The sequence below is a fragment of the Dendrobates tinctorius genome, unplaced genomic scaffold (assembly GCF_039654945.1).
Source record: "Dendrobates tinctorius isolate UK_male_01 unplaced genomic scaffold, ASM3965494v1 ptg000107l, whole genome shotgun sequence".
Taxonomy (NCBI): Eukaryota; Metazoa; Chordata; class Amphibia; order Anura; family Dendrobatidae; genus Dendrobates; species Dendrobates tinctorius.
In genome coordinates, this window is record NW_027361775.1 from 14,150,637 (window position 1) to 14,175,051 (window position 24,415).

At 42.5% G+C, this 24,415-nt stretch overlaps 1 protein-coding gene across 3 annotated transcripts in view; it reads left to right on the forward strand.

Moving 5' to 3' along the window:
• Positions 1-24,415, forward strand: part of CSMD1 (CUB and Sushi multiple domains 1) — a 2,734,739-nt gene that overhangs the window by 2,495,075 nt on the left and 215,249 nt on the right. For all 3 annotated transcript variants that reach the window (XM_073589180.1, XM_073589181.1, XM_073589182.1), the window contains exon 54: positions 22,408-22,581. In XM_073589180.1, coding sequence (XP_073445281.1) covers positions 22,408-22,581 — 174 coding nt within the window. The remainder of the gene's footprint in view (positions 1-22,407; positions 22,582-24,415) is intronic.

Sequence of the window (24,415 nt, forward strand, 5' to 3'; positions counted from 1 at the left end):
CTCTTTTGTGTTTTTTCATTTAAGACAAATTAAATGAAGATAATAAGACCAAAGAACTTGTGTTTGCAATCATTTTCAGGAAGAAACTGAGTATTATCTGACAGAATTGCAGGGGTGTCAATACTTTTGGCCACAACTGTATAATCCTGTCTAGAAGCTGGAAAGTGGAACAATATTGGTACAGTAATCGTTGCTGTAATGGCTAAAATATTTCAGTTTTAAGCAAAAGTGTTTTACCTTTTTCAAATCTGGAAAATAAAATAATTTAATCAAGAATATAATGTTACTCTTTCTGCTTTTTGTAATCCATGCAGTTTATAATCTGTTTTTTCATCTTTTCCCTTAAGTATGAAATGTTCAAATTCACTTCAACCCCAGGTGGAGATTTATTAATATATTTCAACAAGTCATTATTTCTTTGATTACACATTCTAATTACTTCTTGAATGATGTCTAGGAAAATGCATACTCATATTGATACTGGTAATATGGTATAATATGGAGGTACCAAAAGAAGGTTCAAAAATGTTTGGGCAATTACACATTCTTGCTTCAGTATTGCCAAAGTATAATCCATATCATTATATAATTCAGTCCAAAATATTGTTGCAACTCACAATCATTAACTACTTGTTACTGTAACACTTGGTTTCAATAATAAACTTAACCCCTTCATGACCTTGGATGTATCCATAAGTCCAGGTTGGTAAGTACTTACTGACCTTGGATGCATGGATATGTCCTATCTTTAATGCGGCACCACGACCTCAGGCAGTGATCGCATTAAGGTGCTTGCTGATTCTCCAAGCAGGGCACTGGGACTCGTTGTCATGTGGTGTGGCATCATTCCCCCCGAATTGTTATTGCTGATGTTGACTGTTCAATGAAGTTGCCAGAAACAGTTATGTCTAGACTGTGATCGGTCATGTAACTGTACTTATCATAGGCTTGAGCCTAGCAATGACTGCGGAACCAGTCCCAAAACCGATCGCAACAATTAGAGTACAGAGACATGGTCTGACCTTACAATGACCACTCTGCACTTCCTCATTCCAGTTTGGGGATGTTGCAGAGCAGTCATTGTGCTAATCTGCCATGCTCTGCTGGGCCTTGTGGTGTCACAGAGTTTTTTAAGCCTGTGCCTTCACTGCTGGTGTAAGGCTAGTTTCACACTAGCGTTTATTCCATGCAGCGCTTGGTGCCGCTATACCCCGCCCCCTGCCGTCTCCCTGCCCGCCCCATCCGGTCATCGCCGCCTACTATCGCACATGGACGCATGCGATCTGCGCACCCTATCTTTAGCATAGGGTGCGCAGATCCTGTGCTGGCCGTGCGCTAGTAGGATTTTAGCATGCGCTGCGCACTTTTGAAGGTGCGCCCGTGTGTGCCAAATGTATTCTTTTTATTTTATTTTTTCTTTTTTGGTTCTGTATTCTTTTCTTTTTTCTCTTCTAAATAAAAAAAGTTTACACCAAACACTCACATACACACCTGAATAAAATTTGGTGCACATAAAAACACAACATACAGTACGTGAAAAAATGTCCCCCTCGTCCCAATCCTGGTGTTCAGTGGAGGAAGCATGCTCCCTCCAGTGAGGGAGAGGATGCCACCTTCCTTTATTTTTCATCCTACTCCTCTTTCTCAAGTGATAATGAACTGCCACGCTGACACCCTAGTACACAAAATGAACTGGTGCCCACCGTTACTGACCCCGTGTGGACATCTCCCCAAAACAATTATGAGCCACAGATGTCTGATTTTGTGGATCACAATCAGGAATCAAATTTATCTCAAAGGGACATCTTCATGGATGAGTCCCTAATACATTTCAATGGAAGCTCAAATTCTGGAAATACCCACCCAGTAAGAGGGTCAGGTATGAAATTAAACTCTACAAGCTGAGCGAGAGTACCTTAAGGTACATCCAGAGGTTTAGAGTTAATAAAGGGAAGGACACCTGGATTGACTGCCCTGAATGTCCCCCTGTCTTGGTAGTGAGTGGGAAAGTTGTGTTGGATTTAGTGCATCAACTGCTAGATTAATGTTATTACCTCTACATAACTTTTATACCAGGATCCCACTCTTCCAGTCCCCCTATGCTCTATGTGTGAGTTAGCGCAATGCTGCGGTGGTGTCCATAAAAATCAGAGTGGCCTCCTTAAGATGCTACTTGGGCAACTATTCAGAAAGGGTGAGAGTAGAGCCCAATGTAGCCCAACCTGATTCACTCTACACAACTTACGAATGCCACTACATTATAAAATTCACATACTAGGAAACACAAGATCAAGTCCAATATAGGGTCACTTGTTGGAAGTTTACACTGTATAGGCATATCAGGGTACTCCAAATGCGATATGACGCCCGCACACCTTTCCATCAAAATCTTAGTTCCAAACATTACTTCTTCCTTTCCGAACCCTGCTGTGCACCCAAACAGCAGTTTTTCCCATATTAGCATAATTAGGAGAAATTACACAACTAATTTTGGTGTCCATTTTATACTGCTAATCTTGCAAAAATAAAAAAAAATTGGGGCTAAAAGACATTTTTGTGAAAAAATGTGATTTTGTTTTATTTTTTTCCACTGCTCAACATTATTCATTTCTGTGAATCACCTGTATATTCAAGGTGCTTAACACACATCTAGATATATTTCTGGAGGTTCTTGGTTCCAAAATGGGGTCAATTGTAGAGTATTTCCACTGTTTAGGCACATCAGGGGCTCTACAAACGTGACAAGATGCTCGCAGGCCATGCCATCAAAGTCTGCATTATATGAAAAGATGTCACTTGTTCATTTCCAAGCCCTGACATGTGCCTAAACAAAACAGTAGATTTCCCCAAAAATTAGATATCACTGTTCTCAGGAGAAATTGCACAACAAATTTTGGAGTCCATATTGTCGTGTTACCATTGAGAAAATAAAAAAATGTGTCTAAAAGAACATTTTTTAGGAATAAATGTGATTTTTTTTAAATTGTCGAGCCAAGTTCACACATTTCTGTAAAGCACTTGATCAATACTTGATTTTTTGACCTTATAAGTCTCATTTTCGACACCAAGGGCTCCCCAAACGCAACGCCAAACGTAGTGTCTGCTCTTAATTCCACACAATTTTGCCTTCAAAAAGTCAGTGCTCCTTCCCTTTTGAGCCCTGCCATGTACCAAAATAGTAGTTATCCCCTACACATTGGGTATCAATGTACTCTGGAGAAATCTCAAAACAATTTTTGGAGTCCATTTTCTCCTGTTACCCTTTTAACAAAAAAATTGGGGCATAAAGAACATTTTTGAGGAATAACTGTGATTTATTATTTTCTTAGCTCAACGTTATAAATTTTTCAAGCTTCTGATTCTCAAAGGGGGTCTTCTGGTCTTTAAAATATGAGTGTAAACTGTCTAACAACAAGCAAAATGTATCACAAATTAATATAATGTCTATAGTCAAAATACCTTTACAAGAGTCTTTGTATTATAAATTGGATGTGAGATTTGCATATCCAGTTTAATGCTGTCTTTTTCATTTATCATGTATGATTACTAGAGTTGAGCGACTTTTGTCTTTTTAGGGTCGAGTTTCGTTTCATGAAACCCGACTTTTCCAAAAGTCGGGTCGAGCAAGATCGGCCGATTATAGGGAAAAGTCGGGGTCGTCCCGAAACACAAAACCCAATGTAAGTCAATGGGGAATAAAAGTCGGCAGTGAGAGGAGGACAGGAAACACACCTACAGTGCCCATTTGAATGCCAAAAGCATCAATTCTTCTTACTTAAGCTTGTCAACCTTAATTAACTTCATAATACAAGTTACGCACTGAAAAATGGGGGTTATTTGGCTAAAGTTGTGGGGGGGTAGGGCTGGCTCCAGGTTTTCATGTGCCCTGGGCGAAAGAGCGCCCCTTTAACACATACCACAACTCATCATGCTCCGATACGGCAGAGAAATAGCGGTATAGTACAATGAAAAATACTTCACTTTTTACATCTCATGACGAGGCCCATCTATTTCTCCATACAGAATCATTGGTCCCATATAATGTTTGAAACAGTATATGATGAGCTCCACATAATGATACAGTATATGTTGGTCCCCATGGATGAAGCTCCACTGTCTTATGGGCCCAAATAATGCTCCAAACATAATGGGCCCCATTTCTAATGCTCTAGTGTATAATGGGCCCTGTAAATGCTGCTCCAGTGTCTGATGTCCACCTTTGGAATGTTCCAGTGTATGGTGAGCCCCATCTATCATTCTCCAGAGTATAGTGCTCCCCAAAAATTGCTGTCCCAACATTGAAAACAATCAAATAAGTCTCCTCGCTAGGGAATCCCTGTACTAGTCTGGACTCCTCGTCGTCCCCATCTTCCATCTCACTGCACAGTATTTCAACCTTGCAAGTGCTGTGATCCTGAGCAAGCAGGGGGGGCCCACTCGTTGGCGACGGCACTGGCACAGGGCCCTTGATAGTACGGTGGTGTGTCTGATGGCGGGTGGGCCGAACCTGCACTTTCATCTGCAGCTTCCTCTTTGTCACCGTGTAAGATGGAACTGTATATGGGAAGGGTAACCTGAGTTTCATCAGGGTCAGATTCAGGCCGTGTAGCGTGCGAGGGGAATGTAGTGGTCTGGGTCAATGTACCAGCAGATTCATCGAGCAGTGGCTGGGCATCAGTGCACTTGTGTCGCCCCCAGGAGTACGGTCGCCACAGTGGCATTACCTTCCTCCTAGGGAGTGTGATGTCATGCTTGGGAGCAATGAAGGATCTCTCTAGCAGGTTAACTGATTGGGCGGCGTTATTCCCACGAGTCATGACCCTCCAAACAGCGTTCATGAAGGCAAAGTGTTTGTTTTACGTGGGCAGTATGGTTGCAAAGCTGAACCTTAAAGGAATGTCCAGAAGGGCACCACCAGGAGTGGAGCCTACGGTTAAATTCGACTCCACCTGGGAAACCTCAACCATGCCAGCTACAGAACAGATGCACTCATTGCAAGCTTAATTCCGTTAACGAACGAGACTCCGTCATGCCCCGCGGTCCGAGTCCAGCTTACTAGAGGGACACGTGAGGCTCTGGCACATGAGAATGGCCAATAACTGGTGTGTCAGGCCCATACATGTCCGTGGCTGCATGTGCGCTACACTGAAAAAGCCAGCGTTTGTCGCTTACAGGTGCAGATAACCCGCTGAACAACGTTAGTGATGGGGATCACTGATTACAATTATTACCCGCGAACGATGATTTCCCAGTAAGTGCAGGTCAACCGCAGTTCCGGAATTAGGCCTAACCGTCATTCCTGAAAAAATGAAAAACTTACGTGTGCAAACCACAGGTGCTGTAGCTTGCTTAACAGCTCGCCAGCCATTTTCTCGCCCAGTATGGATTACACGTGATTGCACAAAGGTGAGAAAGGGTACCGTATCCCAGGATAACATGTATGGATAGCTTACACATTCAAAATATATGTCTATACATCAGGAGGCAGGCTCAGACGGTGTTAGGCCCAGTATGGCTTGCACGTGATTGCACAAAGGTGAGAAAGGGTACCGTATCCCAGGATAACATGTATGGATAGCGTACACATTCAAAATATATGTCTATACATCAGGAGGCAGGCTCAGACGGTGTTAGGCCCAGTATGGCTTGCACGTGATTGCACAAAGGTGAGAAAGGGTACCGTATCCCAGGATAACATGTATGGATAGCGTACACATTCAAAATATTTGTCTATACATCAGGAGGCAGGCTCAGACGGTGTTAGGCCCAGTATGGCTTGCACGTGATTGCACAAAGGTGAGAAAGGGTACCGTATCCCTGGATAACATGTATGGATAGCGTACACATTCAAAATATATGTCTATACATCAGGAGGCAGGCTCAGACGGTGTTAGGCCCAGTATGGCTTGCACGTGATTGCACAAAGGTGAGAAAGGGTACCGTATCCCCGGATAACATGTATGGATAGCGTACACATTCAAAATATATGTCTATACATCAGGAGGCAGGCTCAGACGGTGTTAGGTCCAGTATGGCTTGCACGTGATTGCACAAAGGTGAGAAAGGGTACCGTATCCCCGGATAACATGTATGGATAGCGTACACATTCAAAATATATGTATATACATCAGGAGGCAGGCTCAGATGGTGTCAGGCACAGTATGGATTTGACGGCCCAGACTACACAGCGGAGGAGCAGGGAGAGGTAAAGATTGCAAATGCTGGGGCACTGCCCAAGCAAGGGGGGCCCACTCGTGGGCGTCGGTACTGGCACTGGGCCCCTCATAGTATGGCGCTGTGTCTGACGGCGGGTGTGCACCACCACCGTCAGAGACACTTGATTGCACTATGAGGGACCCTGTGCCAGTGCCCACGCCCAAGAGTCGGCCTACCCACCTGTCCAGGGCAACGGCACTCGCACGGTGTCGTGCGCTAGGTGGTGACCCCGGCCATGGGGGGAGAGGCAGCACAGTTAGGGAGTTTTAGAAAGTGGCATATGTTGATGTTGGACATTCAGCTGATGCAAAAGGCGAAATAGGTCAAGTCCCAGGAAGAGGTGGACCAAAGCAAGCCATTCTTCTGTCACCCTATGTGTCATCAGGGGAAGGTGGGACAAAATCCTTGGAAACCCATGCATGGTTCATTTTAATGAAGGTTAGATCATCCACATTTTGGGTTGACAGACGGGTCCTTTTTTCTGTCAGGATTGATCCAGCTGCACTGAAGACTCTTTCCGATAGCACACTTGCAGCTGTGCAAGCGAGCTCCTGTAAGGCATATTGTGCCAATTCAGGCCAGGTGTCCAGTTTAGCGGCCCAATAGTCAAAGGGGAATGTCCTGTGTGGGAGAACCTCGATATGGGAGGAAAAGTAGTTTGTAACCATAGTTGACAACTGCTGTCTCCTGTCACTTTCCATCAATGCAGTATTACCAATTGTGTGAGCAGTTCGTGAAAAATCAGTCCACAACATTGTCATGAAACCCCTGTCTCCAACGCCACTTCTGCTGTGTGCACCATGAACACCTCTGCCAAGCTGCCCCCGGCCCGTACGGCTCGTGTGAGAACCATCACCGCTGCTGTGTTCTGGGAATGCCTCAAGCAACCGATTTACCAGAGTTGCTTGTTTATTAGCCAATATTAGGTCAAGGTTCTCCTGTGGCATGATGTTTTGTAATTTGCCTTTATAGCGTGGATCCAGGATGCTGGCCAACCAGTAGTCGTCATCGTTCATCATTTTGGCAATGCGGGGGTCCCTTTTTAGGATCTGCAAGGCATAATCTGACATGTGGGCTAATGTTCCTGGTGTCAATGATGCACTGCGAGTGCTGGGTGGAGGAGCACTTTCTGGCAAATCCACATCCCTCCAGTCACGCACAAACCCTGTACCAGACCTTGCCACGCCAACATTTTTACTTGCCTCACGAGATGCATCCTCCTCCCCTAAGTAATCATCCCCATCATCATCCTCCTCCTCCTCTTCTTCCTCCACCTCGTCCAGGAGAGGTCCCTGAGCAGACAATGGCTGAATGTCATCAAGGATTCCCTCCTCCTCTTCCTCCTCATCAACATTGGCTGCAGATGCCTGCTCCTTAAGGTGCGTCAAAGTTTGCATGAGCAGACGCATACGTGGGATGCTCATGCTTAGGATGGCGTCGTCTGCGCTTACCAGCTGTGTGCATTCCTCAAAACACTGAAGGACTTTACAGAGGTCTTTCAGCTTCGACCACTGCACACCTGTCAACTCCATGTCTGCTCTCAAAGTGCCTGGCCGTGTATCCTCCCACAAATGCATTATGGCCTGCCTCTGCTCGCACAGCCGCTCCACCATGTGCAGGGTGGAGTTCCACCTTGTTGCAATGTCGATAATGAGGCGGTGGTTGGGAAGGTGGAGCAATCGCTGCAGCTTCTGCATACGAACGGAGTGTACAGGCGACCGGCGGATGTGCGCGCACAGTCTTCGCACCTTCTGGAGCAGGGCTGTTAACGCCGGATAATTTTTGAGGAAGCACTGCACCACCATGTTCAAGGTGTGAGCCAAGCAAGGTATGTGGCTGAGTTTTGAAAGGGCTATGGCTGCCACAAAATTACGGCCATTATCACTAACTACCTTGCCTGCCTCAAGATGTACACTGCCCAGCCATGACTCAGTTTGTCGCTTCAAGTACTCGGCCAGCACCTCGGCGGTGTGTCTGTCGCCCAAACACATCATCTGCAACACAGCTTGCTGACGCTTTCCACTAGCTGCTCGACAGGGGGACCCCTCGTGTGCAACAGTGGCAGCTGCAGATGGAGTGCTCGTACGACTGTGCTCTGTGGACGAGCTTTTGCTTCTGGAGGAGGAGGAGGAGGGTCGAACGCCTACAGCCAACTGTTTCCTATACCGTGGGCTAGGCAGCACTGTCCCACCACCGCTGTCCCCTGTGGACCCTGCATCCACCACATTAACCCAGTGCGCTGTGATGGACACGTAATGGCCCTGGCCATGCCGACTGGACCATGCATCAGTTGTGAGGTGCACCTTTCCATTCACTGACTGCTTGAGTGCATGGACAATGCGGTCTTTTACATGATGGTGGAGGGCTGGGATGGCTTTGCGAGAGAAGTGGCGACTGGGTAGGTCATAGCGTGGTACTGCATAGGCCATGAGTTCGCGGAAAGCTGCGCTTTCCACCAACCGATAGGGCATCATCTCAAACGAGATTAGCTTGGCAATGTGGGCGTTCAAACCCAGTGTACGCGGATGAGAGACTGAGTACTTTCTTGACCTACTCATAGTGTCTGGGAGGGTGAGCTGGACTTGAGAGCTGCATATGGTGGAAGTAGCGGTGGACAGGGCGGACTGAGAGAGGGTTGATGATGGTGATGGAGTTGGTGTTCTTTCTGATGGCCTAGATTCAGTATTTTGTTGATATAACAGTGGGATTCCCTGACTGCTGTGGCCTTGCAACAACACCTCAACATTTGCTGCTGTGCTAACCGGTGGGCTTACAGTGGGGGAAACAATGTAACGTTGTTGACTACCTTCTTTGTGATCAGTTGCACATGTGGCACTTGAGGTTTGGTGTTGTGTCCACGCTTGCAAGTGCATGCTGGTTAAATGTCTAAGCATGCAACTGGTATTCAAATTTTTCAGATTTTTCCCTCGGCTAAAGGTCTTTGCGCACTTCTTACAGATAACCTTGGCCTGATCATGAGGATTTTGTTCAAAAAAGTGCCACACTGCACTCTTCCTACTTTGGCAGACATTTTGCGGCCTAGCACGCTGTGATCTTTTGACCATCTGGACAAGCTGTCCAGCAACTCTTTTGATTTTTGGAACCTGTCTTTGGAGTACTCCGGGCCTGCCAGATAACAGCTGTTGCGATGTCGATGTCTGCTGTGGATGCTCCTCCTCATCTGAGCTATTGGAAGTATCACCCTCTTCCCCCAATGGATGCCAATCTGGGTCAACAACTGGGTCATCCATCACCTCCTCTTCAATGTCATGTGCACCTTCCTCTGTGTAACCGTGTATGGTGGTATAGTGTGCGGGAAGGGGCACCTGAGTCTCATCAGGGTCAGAATCTGGCTCTGTACACTGCGAGGACAATGTAGTGCTCTGAGTGAATGTACCAGCAGAATCATCTATCAGCGGCTGTGCATCAGTGCACTCCATGTCAGATTCATCTTGGCCTGTGTAATTCACCATTTGACTTGATAATCCAGGCATGGTATGTGAAAACAGCTCCATGGAGTAATCAGTAGTATGGCCTGCGTCATTCTTCAATCTTGGTTGGGGTGAAGGACACAAGGAAAGGTGTGGTTCATGAACATGAGCCTCCAATGACGACTCAGTGCTTTTATTTTTTACAACTTCAGAAGAGGAGGCGATAGAGCTGGAGGCTGAGTCAGCAATGTAAGACCAAACTTTTTCCTGAAGCTCTGGCTTTAAAAGCGGTTTGCCAACTCCTAGAAAACTAAGCCTTCGAGGCCTTGTGGAGCCAGACGATGACGCAAGCTCAACACCTCCTGCATTCGGTCCTATTTTGCCTTTGCCACTACCATCAGATCCACCACCAACACCATCATTACCAGCTGCCAACCCCCGCCCAATTCCACGGCCTCTTCCTCCAGCCTTCCTCATTTTTGGTAGAAATGTAGACAAAATCCAGTAAACTATATAGAAATGTAAAACAAGGTACAAGGTGTCTATAGGACAGGGGATATTTTGAACTTCTGCAGACACTTGTGGACACTGGACACTTTTGGATTGTGTGAGGCCCACTGAATATCAGAGCGCTATGTCACAGGCTCGATGGCACAGGTGTGAAAAAAGTGACTACAGGATAAGGGAGATTTTGAATTTCTGCAGTCACTAGTGGACACTGGACACTTTTGGATTGTATGAGGCCCACTGAATATCAGAGCGCTATGTCACAGGCTCGATGGCACAGGTGTGAAAAAAGTGACTACAGGATAAGGGAGATTTTGAATTTCTGCAGACACTAGTGGACACTGGACACTTTTGGATTGTGTGAGGCCCACTGAATATCAGAGCGCTATGTCACAGGCTCGATGGCACAGGTGTGAAAAAAGTGACTACAGGATAAGGGAGATTTTGAATTTCTGCAGACATTAGTGGACACTGGACACTTTTGGATTGTGTGAGGCCCACTGAATATCAGAGCGCTATGTCACAGGCTCGATGGCACAGGTGTGAAAAAAGTGACTACAAGATAAGGGAGATTTTGAATTTCTGCAGACACTAGTGGACACTGGACACTTTTGGATTGTGTGAGGCCCACTGAATATCAGAGCGCTATGTCACAGGCTCGATGGCACAGGTGTGAAAAAAGTGACTACAGGATAAGGGAGATTTTGAATTTCTGCAGACACTAGTGGACACTGGACACTTTTGGATTGTGTGAGGCCCACTGAATATCAGAGCGCTATGTCACAGGCTCGATGGCACAGGTGTGAAAAAAGTGACTACAGGATAAGGGAGATTTTGAATTTCTGCAGACACTAGTGGACACTGGACACTTTTGGATTGTGTGAGGCCCACTGAATATCAGAGCGCTATGTCACAGGCTCGATGGCACAGGTGTGAAAAAAGTGACTACAGGATAAGGGAGATTTTGAATTTCTGCAGACACTAGTGGACACTGGACACTTTTGGATTGTGTGAGGCCCACTGACGCTGTATGGTGTGAAAAAATGCACGCTCAGTACCTCAGCAGGACAAAAAAAAAATTGGGATTGCTTTTAAAAAAGCAGTTTGCAGAGCAGTGGGTAAACAGCAATGCAGCTGTCAGGAAGCCTTAGAAGGCAGCCTAACAACCAACACCGCTGATCCACCACAATATAGCCTCCCCTTGCACTGCACACACAGTGACTGGTGTGTTGTACAGGCAAAATCGCTAGCAGCAGAAGCAGTTTTTTTTTCTTCTTCCCTGCCTAACGCTCTCCCTACAGAATCAGCAACCTCTCCCTATGCTAAGATCGGCAGAAGTAAGATGGCGGTTGGCGTGCACGCCCTTTTATAACCCCTGTGACGCCCACCAAAGCAAGCCAATCACTTGCATGCCCTTCTGAAAGATGGTGGTGACCCCTGTCTATGTCATCACGTTGCCCACAGTGTCCGTGGATCCTGATTGGCTGAAAAAGAGCGCAAAACAAACTTTTGAAACGCGACTTTGGCGCGTAAGTCGCCGACCTCGTGGCCGACCTCATCCTAGGGTCGGGTTTTGTTTCATGAAACCCGACTTTGCCAAAAGTCGTCGACTTATGAAATTTTTCGACCCGTTTCGCTCAACTCTAATGATTACATCCTTTATTCTCCATTATTTCCCTTTTTTACATGCCTTCCTCTCCTTCTCTAAAAATGTACAGTGACATGTAAAAGTTTGGGCACCCCAGGTCAAAATTACTGTTAAGCAAGTTGAAGATAAAACAATTTCTGATGTATATATATATATATATATATATATATATATATATATACAGTACAGACCAAAAGTTTGGACACACCTTCTCATTCAAAGAGTTTTCTTTATTTTTATGACTATGAAAATTGTAGATTCACTCTGAAGGCATCAAAACTATGAAGTAACACATGTGGAATTATATAATTAACAAAAAAGTGTGAAGCAACTGAAAATATGTCTTATATTCTAGGTTCTTCAAAGTAGCCACCTTTTGCTTTGATTACTGCTTTGCACACTCTTGATGAGCTTCAAGAGGTAGTCACCGAAAATGGTCTTCCAACAGTCTTGAAGGAGTTCCCAGAGATGCTTAGCACTTGTTGGCCCTTTTGCCTTCAATCTGCGGTCCAGCTCACCCCAAACCATCTCGATTGGGTTCAGGTCTGGTGACTGTGGAGGCCAGGTCATCTGACATAGCACCCCATCACTGTCCTTCTTGGTCAAGTAGCCCTTACACAGCCTGGAGGTGTGTTTGGGGTCATTGTCCTGTTGATAAATAAAAGATGGTCCAACTAAACGCAAACCGGATGGAATAGCATGCCGCAGCAAGATGCTGTGGTAGCCATGCTGGTTCAGTATGCCTTCAATTTTGAATAAATCCCCAACAGTGTCACCAGCAAAGCACCCCCACACCATCACACCTCCTCCTCCATGCTTTACGGTGGGGACCAGGCATGTAGAGTCTATCCGTTCACCTTTTCTGCGTCTCACAAAGACTCTGTCGTTGGAACCAAAGATCTCAAATTTGGACTCATCAGACCAAAGCACAGATTTCCACTGATCTAATGTCCATTCCTTGTGTTCTTTAGCCCAATCAAGTCTCCTGCTTGTTGCCTGTCCTTAGCAGTGGTTTCCTAGCAGCTATTTTGCCATGAAGGCCTGCTGCACAAAGTCTCCTCTTAACAGTTGTTGTAGAGATGTGTCTGCTGCTAGAACTCTGTGTGGCATTGACCTGGTCTCTAATCTGAGCTGCTGTTAACCTGCGATTTCTGAGGCTGATGACTTGGATAAACTTATCCTCAGCAGCAGAGGTGACTCTTGGTCTTCCTTTCCTGGGGCGGTCCTCATGTGAGCCAGTTTTTTTGTAGCGCTTGATGGTTTTTGCCATTGCAATTGGGGACACTTTCAAAGTTTTCCCAATTTTTAAGACTCACTGACCTTCATTTCTTAAAGTAATGATGGCCACTCGTTTTTCTTTGCTTAGCTGCTTTTTTTCTAGCCATAATACAAATTCTAACAGTCTATTCAGTAGGACTATCAGCTGTGTATCCACCAGACTTCTGCACAACACAACTGATGGTTCCAACCCCATTTATAAGGCAAGAAATCCCACTTATTAAATCTGACAGGGTACACCTGTGAAGTGAAAACCATTTCCGGTGAAGCTCATCAAGAGACTGCCAAGAGTGTGCAAAGCAGTAATCAAAGCAAAAGGTGGCTACTTTGAAGAACCTAGAATATAAGACATATTTTCAGTTGCTTCACACTTTTTTGTTAATTATATAATTCCACATGTGTTAATTCATAGTTTTGATGCCTTCAGAGTGAATCTACAATTTTCATAGTCATGGAAACTTTTGGTCTGTACTGTATATATATATATATATATATATATATATATACTGCATATATATGTACTGTATATTTATATATACAGTATACTAGATGGAGGCCTGATGCTATCACATTGGGAGGGCCGTAATGTCACGATGGCAGGCTTTGCAGCATTGAGAATCTCTCCCCCCATGTGCTCACCCACCTATCCACTCTCTTTCCCCATGTGCTGACTTCTCCCATCTGTGCTCTCTTCTTTGACCTGTCTACCTCATGTGCTATCCCCCTTGTCTGCTGTCTATCTCCTTCTTGTGCTGTGTTCTCCCCTTATGTGCTGTCCCGTTTGAGCTGTCTCCCCCCTGTGCTCTGTCTCTCTCACCCCTATGTCTGACCATGTACAGGACATACCACAGCTACTGGGCAGGGGAGGAAGCAAAAGACAATGCTGACATTACTGCAGGATATCGCAGAGGATACATTTTGTGATTTAAATTATTGTTTAAAAACAGTCAGTGAAATATTTTATCTCACAAAATGAATCCTCTGTGATCTCCTGCTGTAATGTCAGTATTGTCTTTTGCTTCCTCCCCTGCCCAGGAGATGTGGTATGTTCCGTACATGGTCAGATACAGACAATTTTTAAAATGAACTTTCATTAATGTGACCGGCTTCCTCTGCTTGTAGACACGTCACGCATCTGCCACGGGGATCAGCGGAAAGATTCACTGTGCCTGCGCGGAATTTGTACAGGCCCAGTGCGACAGTGTTCCGTTGGTGGTACCGCGCAAGAGGCTGTGTGAGTCTGTGACAGTGTGAGTGTGAGTGTGTGAATGTGAGTGTGTGAGTGTAATTGTGAATGTGACTGTGAGAGTTTTAATTTGAGTGTGAGTGTGAATGTGAGGACGCTGCTAAACCACTGCTGTAACCCCCCTGGAAAACCTGCTTTCAAACTATAAGATGCACCCCCAATTCCGCCCAAATTTTTTGGGGAAAAAGTGTGTCTTATAGTCCGATAGGCACAGTGCCTTGTGAAAGTATTCGCCCCCTGGAACTTTTCAACCTTTTCCCACATAATATGCTTCAAACATAAAGATACCAAATGTAAATTTTTGGTGAAGAATCAACAACAAGTGGAACACAATTGTGAAGTTGAACGAAATTTATTGGCTATTTTAAATTTTTGTGGAAATTCAAAAACTGAAAAGTGGGGCATGCAATATTATTCAGCCCCTTTTCTTTCAGTGCAGCAAACTCACTCCAGAAATTCATTGTGGATCTCTGAATGATCCATTGTTGTCCTAAATGACTAATGATGATAAATATAATCCACCTGTGTGTAATCAAGTCTCCGTATAAATGCACCTGCTCTGTGATAGTCTCAGGGTTCTGTTTGAAGCACAGAGAGCATCATGAAGACCAAGGAACACAACAGGCAGGTCCGTGATACTGTTGTGGAGAAGTTTAAAGCTGAATTTGGATACAAAATGATTTCCAAAACTTTAAACATCCCAAGGAGCACTGTGCAAGCGATCATTTTGAAATGGAAGGAGTAGCATACCACTACAAATCTACCAATACCCGGCCATCCCTCTAAACTTTCATCTCAACAAAGAGAAGACTGATCAGAGATGCAGCCAAGAGGCCCATGATCACTATGGATGAACTGCAGAGATCTACAGCTGAGGTGGGACAGTCTTTCCATAGGACAACAATCAGTCGAACACTGCACAACTCTGACCTTTATGGAAGACTGGCAAGAAGAAAGACATTTCTCAAAGATATCCATAAAAAGTGTTGTTTAAAGTTTGCAACAAGCCACCTGGGAGACACACCAAACATATGGCAGAAGGTGCTCTGTTCAGATGAAACTAAAATCGAACTTTTTGGCAACAATGCCAAATGATATGTTTGGTGTAAAGGCAACACAGTTCATCACTCTGAACACACCATCCCCACTGTCAAACATGGTGGCGGCAGCATCATGGTTTGGGCCTGCTTTTCTTCAGCAGGGACAGGGAAGATGGTTAAAATTGATGGGAAGATGGATGGAGCCAAAAACAGGACCATTCTTGAAGAAAACTTGTTGGAGTCTGCAAAAGACCTGAGGCTGGGACAGAGATTTGTCTTCCAACAAGACAATGATCCCAAACATAAAGCAAAATCTACAATGGAATGGTTCACAAATAAACGTATCCAGGTGTTAAAAAGGCCAAGTCAAAGTCCAGACCTGAATCCAATCGAGAATCTGTGGAAAGAGCTGAAAACTGCTGCTCACAAATGATCTCCATCAAACCTCACTGAGCTCGAGCTGTTTGCCAAGGAAGAATGGGCAAGAAATTCAGTCTCTCGATGTACAAAACTGATAGAGACATACCCCAAGTGACTTGCAGCTGTAATCGCAGCAAAAGGTGGTGCAACAAAGTATTAAGTTAAAGGGGCCGAATAATATTGCACACCCCACTTTTCAGTTTTTGAATTTCCACAAAAATTTAAAATAACCAATAAATTTAGTTCAACTTCACAATTGTATCCCACTTGTTGTTGATTCTCCACCAAAAATTTTCGTTTGGTATCTTTATGTTTGAAGCATGATATGTGGGAAAAGGTTGAAAAGTTCCAGGGGGCTGAATACTTTCGCAAGGCACTGTGTATGCATTTTCTAATGAGCCTTTTCAACATTGCCATATTGTAGGCATGTTTTGTTGAACTTTATCACACCTTTTGGTATTTTAAAGTGTGTTTTCTTTATGTCTTTTTGTATGTGTTTTTGGTCAGTTCAACAAAATTATGCTGTTCTTTTAATGGTGATACATTTGTGCAGCATGCATCTCTTTTCTCTTGTCTCAATCAGTTACTCGCGAGTGCAATCCAGCAATCAGTTTCTACTTCCAAGCTCTGCACATTTATCCTGGTGCTATTGTTCTCCTCTCAACTATGCTATATTGAGGTGCAAGGATTCAAACTCATATCCGCTATCAAGATTCCTGATTATCAGCTTTTTTCAATAGTTTTTGGTGTTGTTCACAATTTTGGCAGTAATATCAAGGTACTTGATTATTAGCTGCTTATTGCTACCAAGAAACAAATTTACTTATACTCTTCTGTGTATCTTCATTTCTGGAAGAAAGATAGCAGTTTTCCTTTGTATCTCTGCTATTCTTGTGTGTAATTGCACGCCTACATTTAGCTACAAGCTGCCCACACATATGAATTGTTCTTATACTATTTGAAGACTTGGCACAGCTGCATTTAGTGCTTCCAGTGACACTTGCTCACTTGCGATTTTGCAAACCCTGCTTACTTAGTTCCTGGCTTCCAAAGGTACCACAACTTTGAAATATTGCTACTGGAGAACTTACTTGGACTGGATCTGCAGCTTGTGAGCTAACAGGAGACCTTCTAGGCTGTGCGCCACTCTCAGCTTATATGGATGCACTATTGTAAACATTTGCTTCATTTGTGGCTTCATCAACATCTGAGATATTCTTCTTGGAGTTTATATCAAAATCTGCCTATAGCCCATTTTAATAGTGATCTTAAGACCTGCAGTGGCTCTGAAAATTAATGCACAAAACATTTTCAACTATGCCCCCACAATTTTTTGGACCAGTTCAAAGTGAATATATTTTTTTCTTTGCTGTCAGGATATGCTTTGCTTTGGGCCACTCCATTATGTGAATGAGACAATCCTGTTTCTTTCTCTACCTTCGTTCTTATCTCTCTTTCATAGAGTGTTTGTTGAACCAGGTTGTGTCTGCTTAGCTGCTGAATCTATATGCTTAGGCAACAGACTAAACTTGTTAGATATTAAAACATCCTGTCCCAAACCCTGTCTTAAGAATTAGCTTAAAAGAATGAAATTCTCATGGCTATCTTATATGTCAGTCTATCCAGTTGTGTCAAGGATTAAATTACTGACAGAGATTCACCACTTTCCCTTGATGATCTTATTTTTTTTGCTTCATCAGTAGACTTGTATTTTAAAGAGAGGTCAAAGAAGTAAGCTCAAAATTCTGAAGCCCCAAATATTAGACCTTCTTCAAAATCTCCTCTTAGAGAGACGAAAATGGAACTCATACATTGTGATTGTCCACGAGAACCAATCACCTGATTGAGGGACTTTGTTTATATATTGGTGAAAAGGTTCACTCGCTCCTGAACTGTTTTAATCTCAAAGGAATCTTCAGACCCTATGGAAAAGAGGAGGCATCACCTTGGGGATAACACTATCTGCCTTCAAAAACAAGCTCCTTCTTTCAATGTTTTCTATATTTACTTCCTCTGAGTTTAAGGGACAATATTTCATTGATTTTGGAGATGTAGACAATCTTATTGACCTCCTACTAATCAGAAGGCTGTAAATTATTTTTGTTTAATTTCTTTGCACCTTTGAAACTAATCTCTGTGAAACGGTCTGTATTTCTTGGTGGTTATACCCAATTGCAGACTGAAAAAGTGACTATTTCTGTTAGGGCACCACTAGAGTTGAGTGACATTCATCCACTCAATGCCGACTTTTATTCCCCATTGACTTGCATTGGGGTTGGGTTACAGATGAAACTTCGACTTTTTTTGCCCCAGTCGGACCAGTTTCATCCAAAACAAATTTTGTTTCATTCGGGTTTCACGAAACCCGATCCGACCAAAGTCGCTCAACTCTAGGCACCACATATTGAATACACTTCTTTTTAAGAGCACACTTTTAGCTCTCGATTCTGAGTCTCAGTCACAATGTGCTTCTGAAGCTGCAAAGGCATAGTTGCCTCACATAGCAACATTAGACATGCATCCATCAAGTCAGCAGGGTGACAATGCTCTTTGCTCAGCCTGCCAAACAAACGGGAGCATTCCCCCTTCCACACCTCAGAAATCAGGAAGATGACTGGCCGAGGGGGTAGTGTGCTCTTAAAAAAAGATAAAAATAGACATTTTCATTTGTTTCTTTGTATAGAGCCTAGTATTATGTGAAAACAAAAGTAATACATCATTTCCACAGTATATGACTGATCCTAAGAGTCCAGGCTTTCCAAACTTTACATTCAACTTCAAAAGAAATAACTTTATTTAGAGTTGTGTGCTTTTCACTTTCTTCACTTAATCTTTGACTGCATTGCTCTGCAGGATTCTGCTTTTATCTTCAGCACTTACAAAAGGTTTGCAATAAGTATTTGTGTGCTCCTTTTGTTCTCCTACTACTATACAGTGCATTTTATTAGTCAAACTTTTTCCTTTTCCAATTTCAGATTCAAGTTAGTAATACATTGATATAATTTTAGCAGAGTGTAAAGGTCTCTGAATCTGATTGAACCCGATTGCATATATACATCAGTATGAACCACAAAAAAAATGTGGAAGCAATTGCCTGATTGCACTATTTTCTGGGTTAGCCAAGGAGAAAAATAAAAGCATGATTTAAAATAAGAATTTTAAGAAACAGGGAAGTTAACTGTGTCAGCCAAAAGGGTTTACATTGCATAGCAGTTTATTATATAGTAATGATTCGCTTATTAGTATAAATGGCACTCTTCAATCAATACAAAGAACTGGATGCACGCATGAATAAGTTTCAGTAATGACTAAATATTTCATGCAATTCTCATAAATTAAACAATTTTAAAAAGAACAAAATCAGCCAGACAAGGAACATGGTCAATAAGTGGATTTATTTAAGACTGATGAAGCATGTTGGCTACAAATCTGTACACATATGTAACAAACTATCATTTCCATCCAAAAGGTAATATTTCAGTCTGAAAATGCAATGGCCATGCTTTAGGATTAGCTCATTGTTGCAGCAGCATGGTGAGAATTCAAATGCTTGAGAAATCCGAATATTACCGTATTTTTTGGATTATAAGACACTCTGGATTATAAGACTCTTCAGATTATAAGACACACCCCAAATTTTGAGAAGCAAAATAGGATTTTTTTAAAATAAAATGGTGATGCTTCTTTTAATCCATGCATCTTATTACTTACCATGGGTGGTGGCTGCGGTGAAGTGGGGTCCCAGGGTCACTGCTGGAGGAGGCAGGAGTGGGGTGATGCTGTCGGCTACAGGCTGGGATGAGTTGGTGTTCCGACGTGCGGCGCACGGCTGCGGGTGTCTGGTGCTGCTGCAGTGTCTGGTGCTGCTGCGGGTATCTGGTGTTGCTGCAGGTGTCTGGCACTGCGGGGGTGTCTGGCGGTGCTGCCTGCTGCTGCCTGCTGCTGTGGGTGTCTCCGGTGCTAAGAGTGAACTGCGGTGCTGCGGGGGTGTCCAACAGTGCTGCCCGGCGCTGCTGCGGGTGTCTCCGGTACTGTGAGGGGGTTCTGCTGACATTTTGTGCAAGGCCAGAGCCCCGCACAGTTCCATGTTTTCCTGTGCTGTGGACTCCGGGAAGATAGCCACCGGGGTGGTGCATGCACAGATGGAGATCTCGGCACCAAGATCTCGGGAGATGAGGTTTCAGTGCTGAAGGCACTCACACGTGACTACCTTTCCACTAAGCACAATATGACACCACATCTGTCATGCATTTTGTATGCCAAAAATGTTTGAAATTGGAATAATTATTTAATGGGAAATGTTTTCACTTTCAAGAACTTGTCAGACCATCAAGTTTCCATTTGGGGAAGATTGCTGCTAAACAACTTAACTTAGCGAGAATGTTTAATGGGAAACATTACAGCTTCCTCAGACCTCCCTAAACTGTCACCGTGTATTTATTACCATTTTACCCTTTCTAATAATCACTTTTTATCACTGGCTGACTGCATATTGTCAGGGAGATAGAGATTTGCAAAGAACCAGTGGTGACGCCACACTTACAAATATTCATAAATGACCTGAGGCAAAAAATTTTTTTATCTTTGCAAGTGTTTCTTCATACACACACTTGCAAATGATGTTACTCAATCCCACAGGAGTCTGGGGAAAACAGTTCACCCATGACTAATCACCCACTAATTAGAATATTGCTACTGCAGTTATAAAAAAATTTTGTTTTTCTATATGCAGTAGTCAATAAGACTATAAAAATTACTTAAGAAGGGTAAAAATATAGGACAAAACACATTGTGGCAGTTTAAGAGGTCTGGGGAAGTTGCCAGGTTCTTTTTAAAAGTATTTGTAGACATAAGAGTAGCATATGAAATAAGTAACCCAGGATGTCAGTAAACTTATATTATTCACTAGAGATGAGCTGATCAATTTACAGGAGATTGTCATAGAGTTGAATGATAGATAGCAGTGATAGACAATATCATGAAGCAACTAATCTGGATTGTAGGTTACTTTGATGGATGCATGTCGACTAGTGAAGCCTCTTGAATATGAGACAAAATTGGACAGTAGGGGCAAATGTGCAGTCAACAATGTCTTTCCCTTCATATTTATCCTGGAAAAATTATTCGGAAGAATACAATAGGGGATGGAGGAACTAGAGCAACTTGCACATGTTCATAGCCACTCTGTGCCTTTTATGGACTCTCAAGGTCCATATTACTACGTGCTGCAGGATTTGGTGGAGGAGGAGCAACAGAGAATATGTGGAGGGAAACAAAGAAATGGCACATAAGGGGGACTATTCTAACAGAGTGATAATGTTGAGGATGACTATAATAGCCATGACAACTACCCATCAAACTGAGGTGCTGAATATGAATCTTTTCCAAAGCCAATGCATGTCAACAACAAGACTGACAAGCTGACTTTCTGTAATCCCTACAGACTCAATTTTCCCCTGTCAGCTTTAGGGCTACAAGTAGCTAAGGCAGGAGCAACTTTTTGATATATTTGACATGATGGACCAGAAGTGTCATCTGCCATTGTGACAGCCGGATGCACTTCAGCAAACAGTGACACTGGCTGAAAAGCTATTTTCAGCTGTACCTAGACTGTGTTCTTTCTCAGGCAGATATGTGCCACAATTCCATATCCTTATGGATATCAGATAGGACCAATGGCAAGAACTTGCCCATTTTGCTATGAATGTATTGTTATGTTGACCCTGTTAGTGAGAATATTCAGGTTATCTAATGCATGCATTAAAATCATGCTGACATACATCAGTGCTTACTTTCACCTATGGCAGATGAACACTTTTAAATCAGCCATACGACCTGCCTGACTTAATTTCCATTGTCTGTCTGCTACACAGTTCTTCTGCCACTTATATTAATGGCCCTTGCTCATCCTGACTTTGAGTCCCTGTCCATTATGTCATCTATATTGGAGTATTGCTGCCAGAGCTGCCATTGCTGGCCCTACACTGCGAGACATCTACTTGCCTGACCTGTCATAATTTTCTACTATTCGGCATCTGTTGCTGCTACTATTGCTGGCCATCTGAATGCACACTGTGTTTTATAATGCTTTAAACTGTACTAATGCTGGGGAAACATATTTTCTTGAGGTTATACTAACATGAAAATGATCTCAAAATAGGGTAATTTGTTTGCCCAGTTTGTTGACAAGACATTACTTTTTCACTTTCAAAAGAGGTAGCCCGTTTCAGCTCCCTAAAAAGGGATAACTTTTGAACAGTTTTAAAAAATTCCTTTGTAATTGTTTAATTATTTTGACTATTGTAAACCAAGGCAATAACACTTATATTTGTTCTTCTTTGATGTTATATGGGTCCCAAAAAATGGAAATACAAATTTCACTTCAAGATGGGAGGATATTATGGCTTTACTTTCAAAACAGCATAAATGTTTTTGCAGTCTAAATATAAGGATAATTTTTGTATGGCGTCTGGAGAAAAAAGTGTTCCAATAAAACAATGTTTTAATAACATCAAAGAAGGACAAATATAAATGTTATTTAATCACTCATAATATGCTTGATGATATTCTTCACATATAGATACCCTCACTTGCATCAAATAAATGTTACCTTTTTTACAGCTATCACTTGTGGTCATCCTGGAAATCCAACTCATGGAATAACAAATGGAAGTGAATTTAACTTAAATGATGTGGTGAACTTTACCTGTAACATGGGTTATGTACTTCATGGGCCTTTTCAAGCACAATGCCGCAGTACCGGAATGTGGAGCAGCTCTCTCCCAACTTGTCGAGGTAGGAACTCCTGAATAATAAGCATATATGTCTACATGTTGTAAGGATTCTTAAGTATGTGGTGAAAAAAATACTCAGAAATGGTTACTCAGTGATTAGTACTGTTGCTTTGCAGCACTGGGGTCAAATCCCACCAAGAGCAATATCTGGAAGGAGTCTACATGATAGGGAATTTAGATTGTTAAGCAATGCATAGTAAAAAAGTAAAACAGAGTAACAGCAGAGTTTTATCTGAAGACCATACATCCCTTTTAGCCAACTACTCATTTCATCCACTTTAATATGCTTATACTGAAAAAGGCCTAGCACATATAGTCACAATGTTTAAAGAAATATACAAGTTGCATAGTTGCGGTCACTTGACCATCCACTTACCAGCAATACCGGAAAGCCCTGCTACTAGGCAGTGCACTTGCTGTAAGGATTCAGAAGTCTACAGTCACGGGTCACAGAAAGTGAATGCAGACATTTATCAGAAAAATAGACAACCTATTTAACCCCTTAATGACCAAAGGTATTTTTGATTTTGCAATTTCATTTTTTGCTCCCCTTCTTCTCAGAGCCCTTACTTTTTTTATTTTTTGATCAAAATGGCCATATGAGGGCTTCTTTTTTGAGGGACAAGTTATACTTTCGAATGACATGGTTGGTTTTACCATGTCATGTACTGAAACATGGGAAAAAAATCCAAGTGTAGTGAAATTGCAAAAAAGTGCAATCCATCACTTGCTGTGTTTTTTCATCATGTTCACTAAATGCGAAAACTAACCTGTCATTATGATTCTCCAGGTCATTACGAATTCATAGACACCAAACATGTCTAGGTTCTTTTTTATCTAAGTGGTGAAAAAAAATTCCACACTTTGTTAAAAAAAAATTTGCGCCATATTCCGGGACCCGTAGCGTCTCCATTTTTTGTGATCGCCTGAGAGCTTATTTTTGGCATGCCGAGCTGTCATTTTTATTGATACCAAATTGGTGCAGATATGATCTTTTGATCACCTATTATTGCATTTTAATGCATAGTCGTGGCGACCAAAAAAACGTAATTCTGTTGTTTTTACTTTTTTCTCGCTACAGCGTTTAGCGATCAGGTTAATCTTTTTTCTATTGATAGATTGGGCGATTCTGAACATGGTGATACTGAATATGTGTATTTTTTTATTGCTTTATTTTGAATGGGTCGAAAGGGGGGTGATTTCAACTTTTATTTTTTTATATTTTTTAAACCTTTTTTTTACTTTTGGCATGCTTTCACATGCATCCATGTGAGACTATAAGTTGCATTTGCATCAATAAGAAACAACACCAAAAATGGAACTACATTTTAACTTACTAAGAAAATTCCACTTCCTTCTCTTTTGACATTTTTTAAATTTTATTATAATAATAGTTATTTTAATTATTATTTAGATACCCTTACTTATCTGTATTAAGTATTTTCAATCTACCTAATCATATTAATATGAAAAAAAGAATTTATCCCCAGACATGGATTACGGCATGGGACAGAGAGATGGACAGGTGAGGGATATGGTTTTTTTTATTTCACTTTTTTACAGGAGATTATGACCTAAAAGGAATTGGGCATTAGGCAAGTATAACTGTGTTTGCTATTTTTAAATAAAAAAAGTAAAACATTTTTATTTCAAATAAAAAACTTTATTCTTGCAGTGTGCTTATTTACAATATAACTGTAAGATTAGTAATGTATATGTGTCTTATAGCCATTTTTTTAATAATTAAAAAAAGCATTGTGGGGACCCCTCTATTCTTGATAACCAGCCTTGCTAACTCTGACAGCTGAGGGTTGCATCCCACTGCTGTCAGTTTT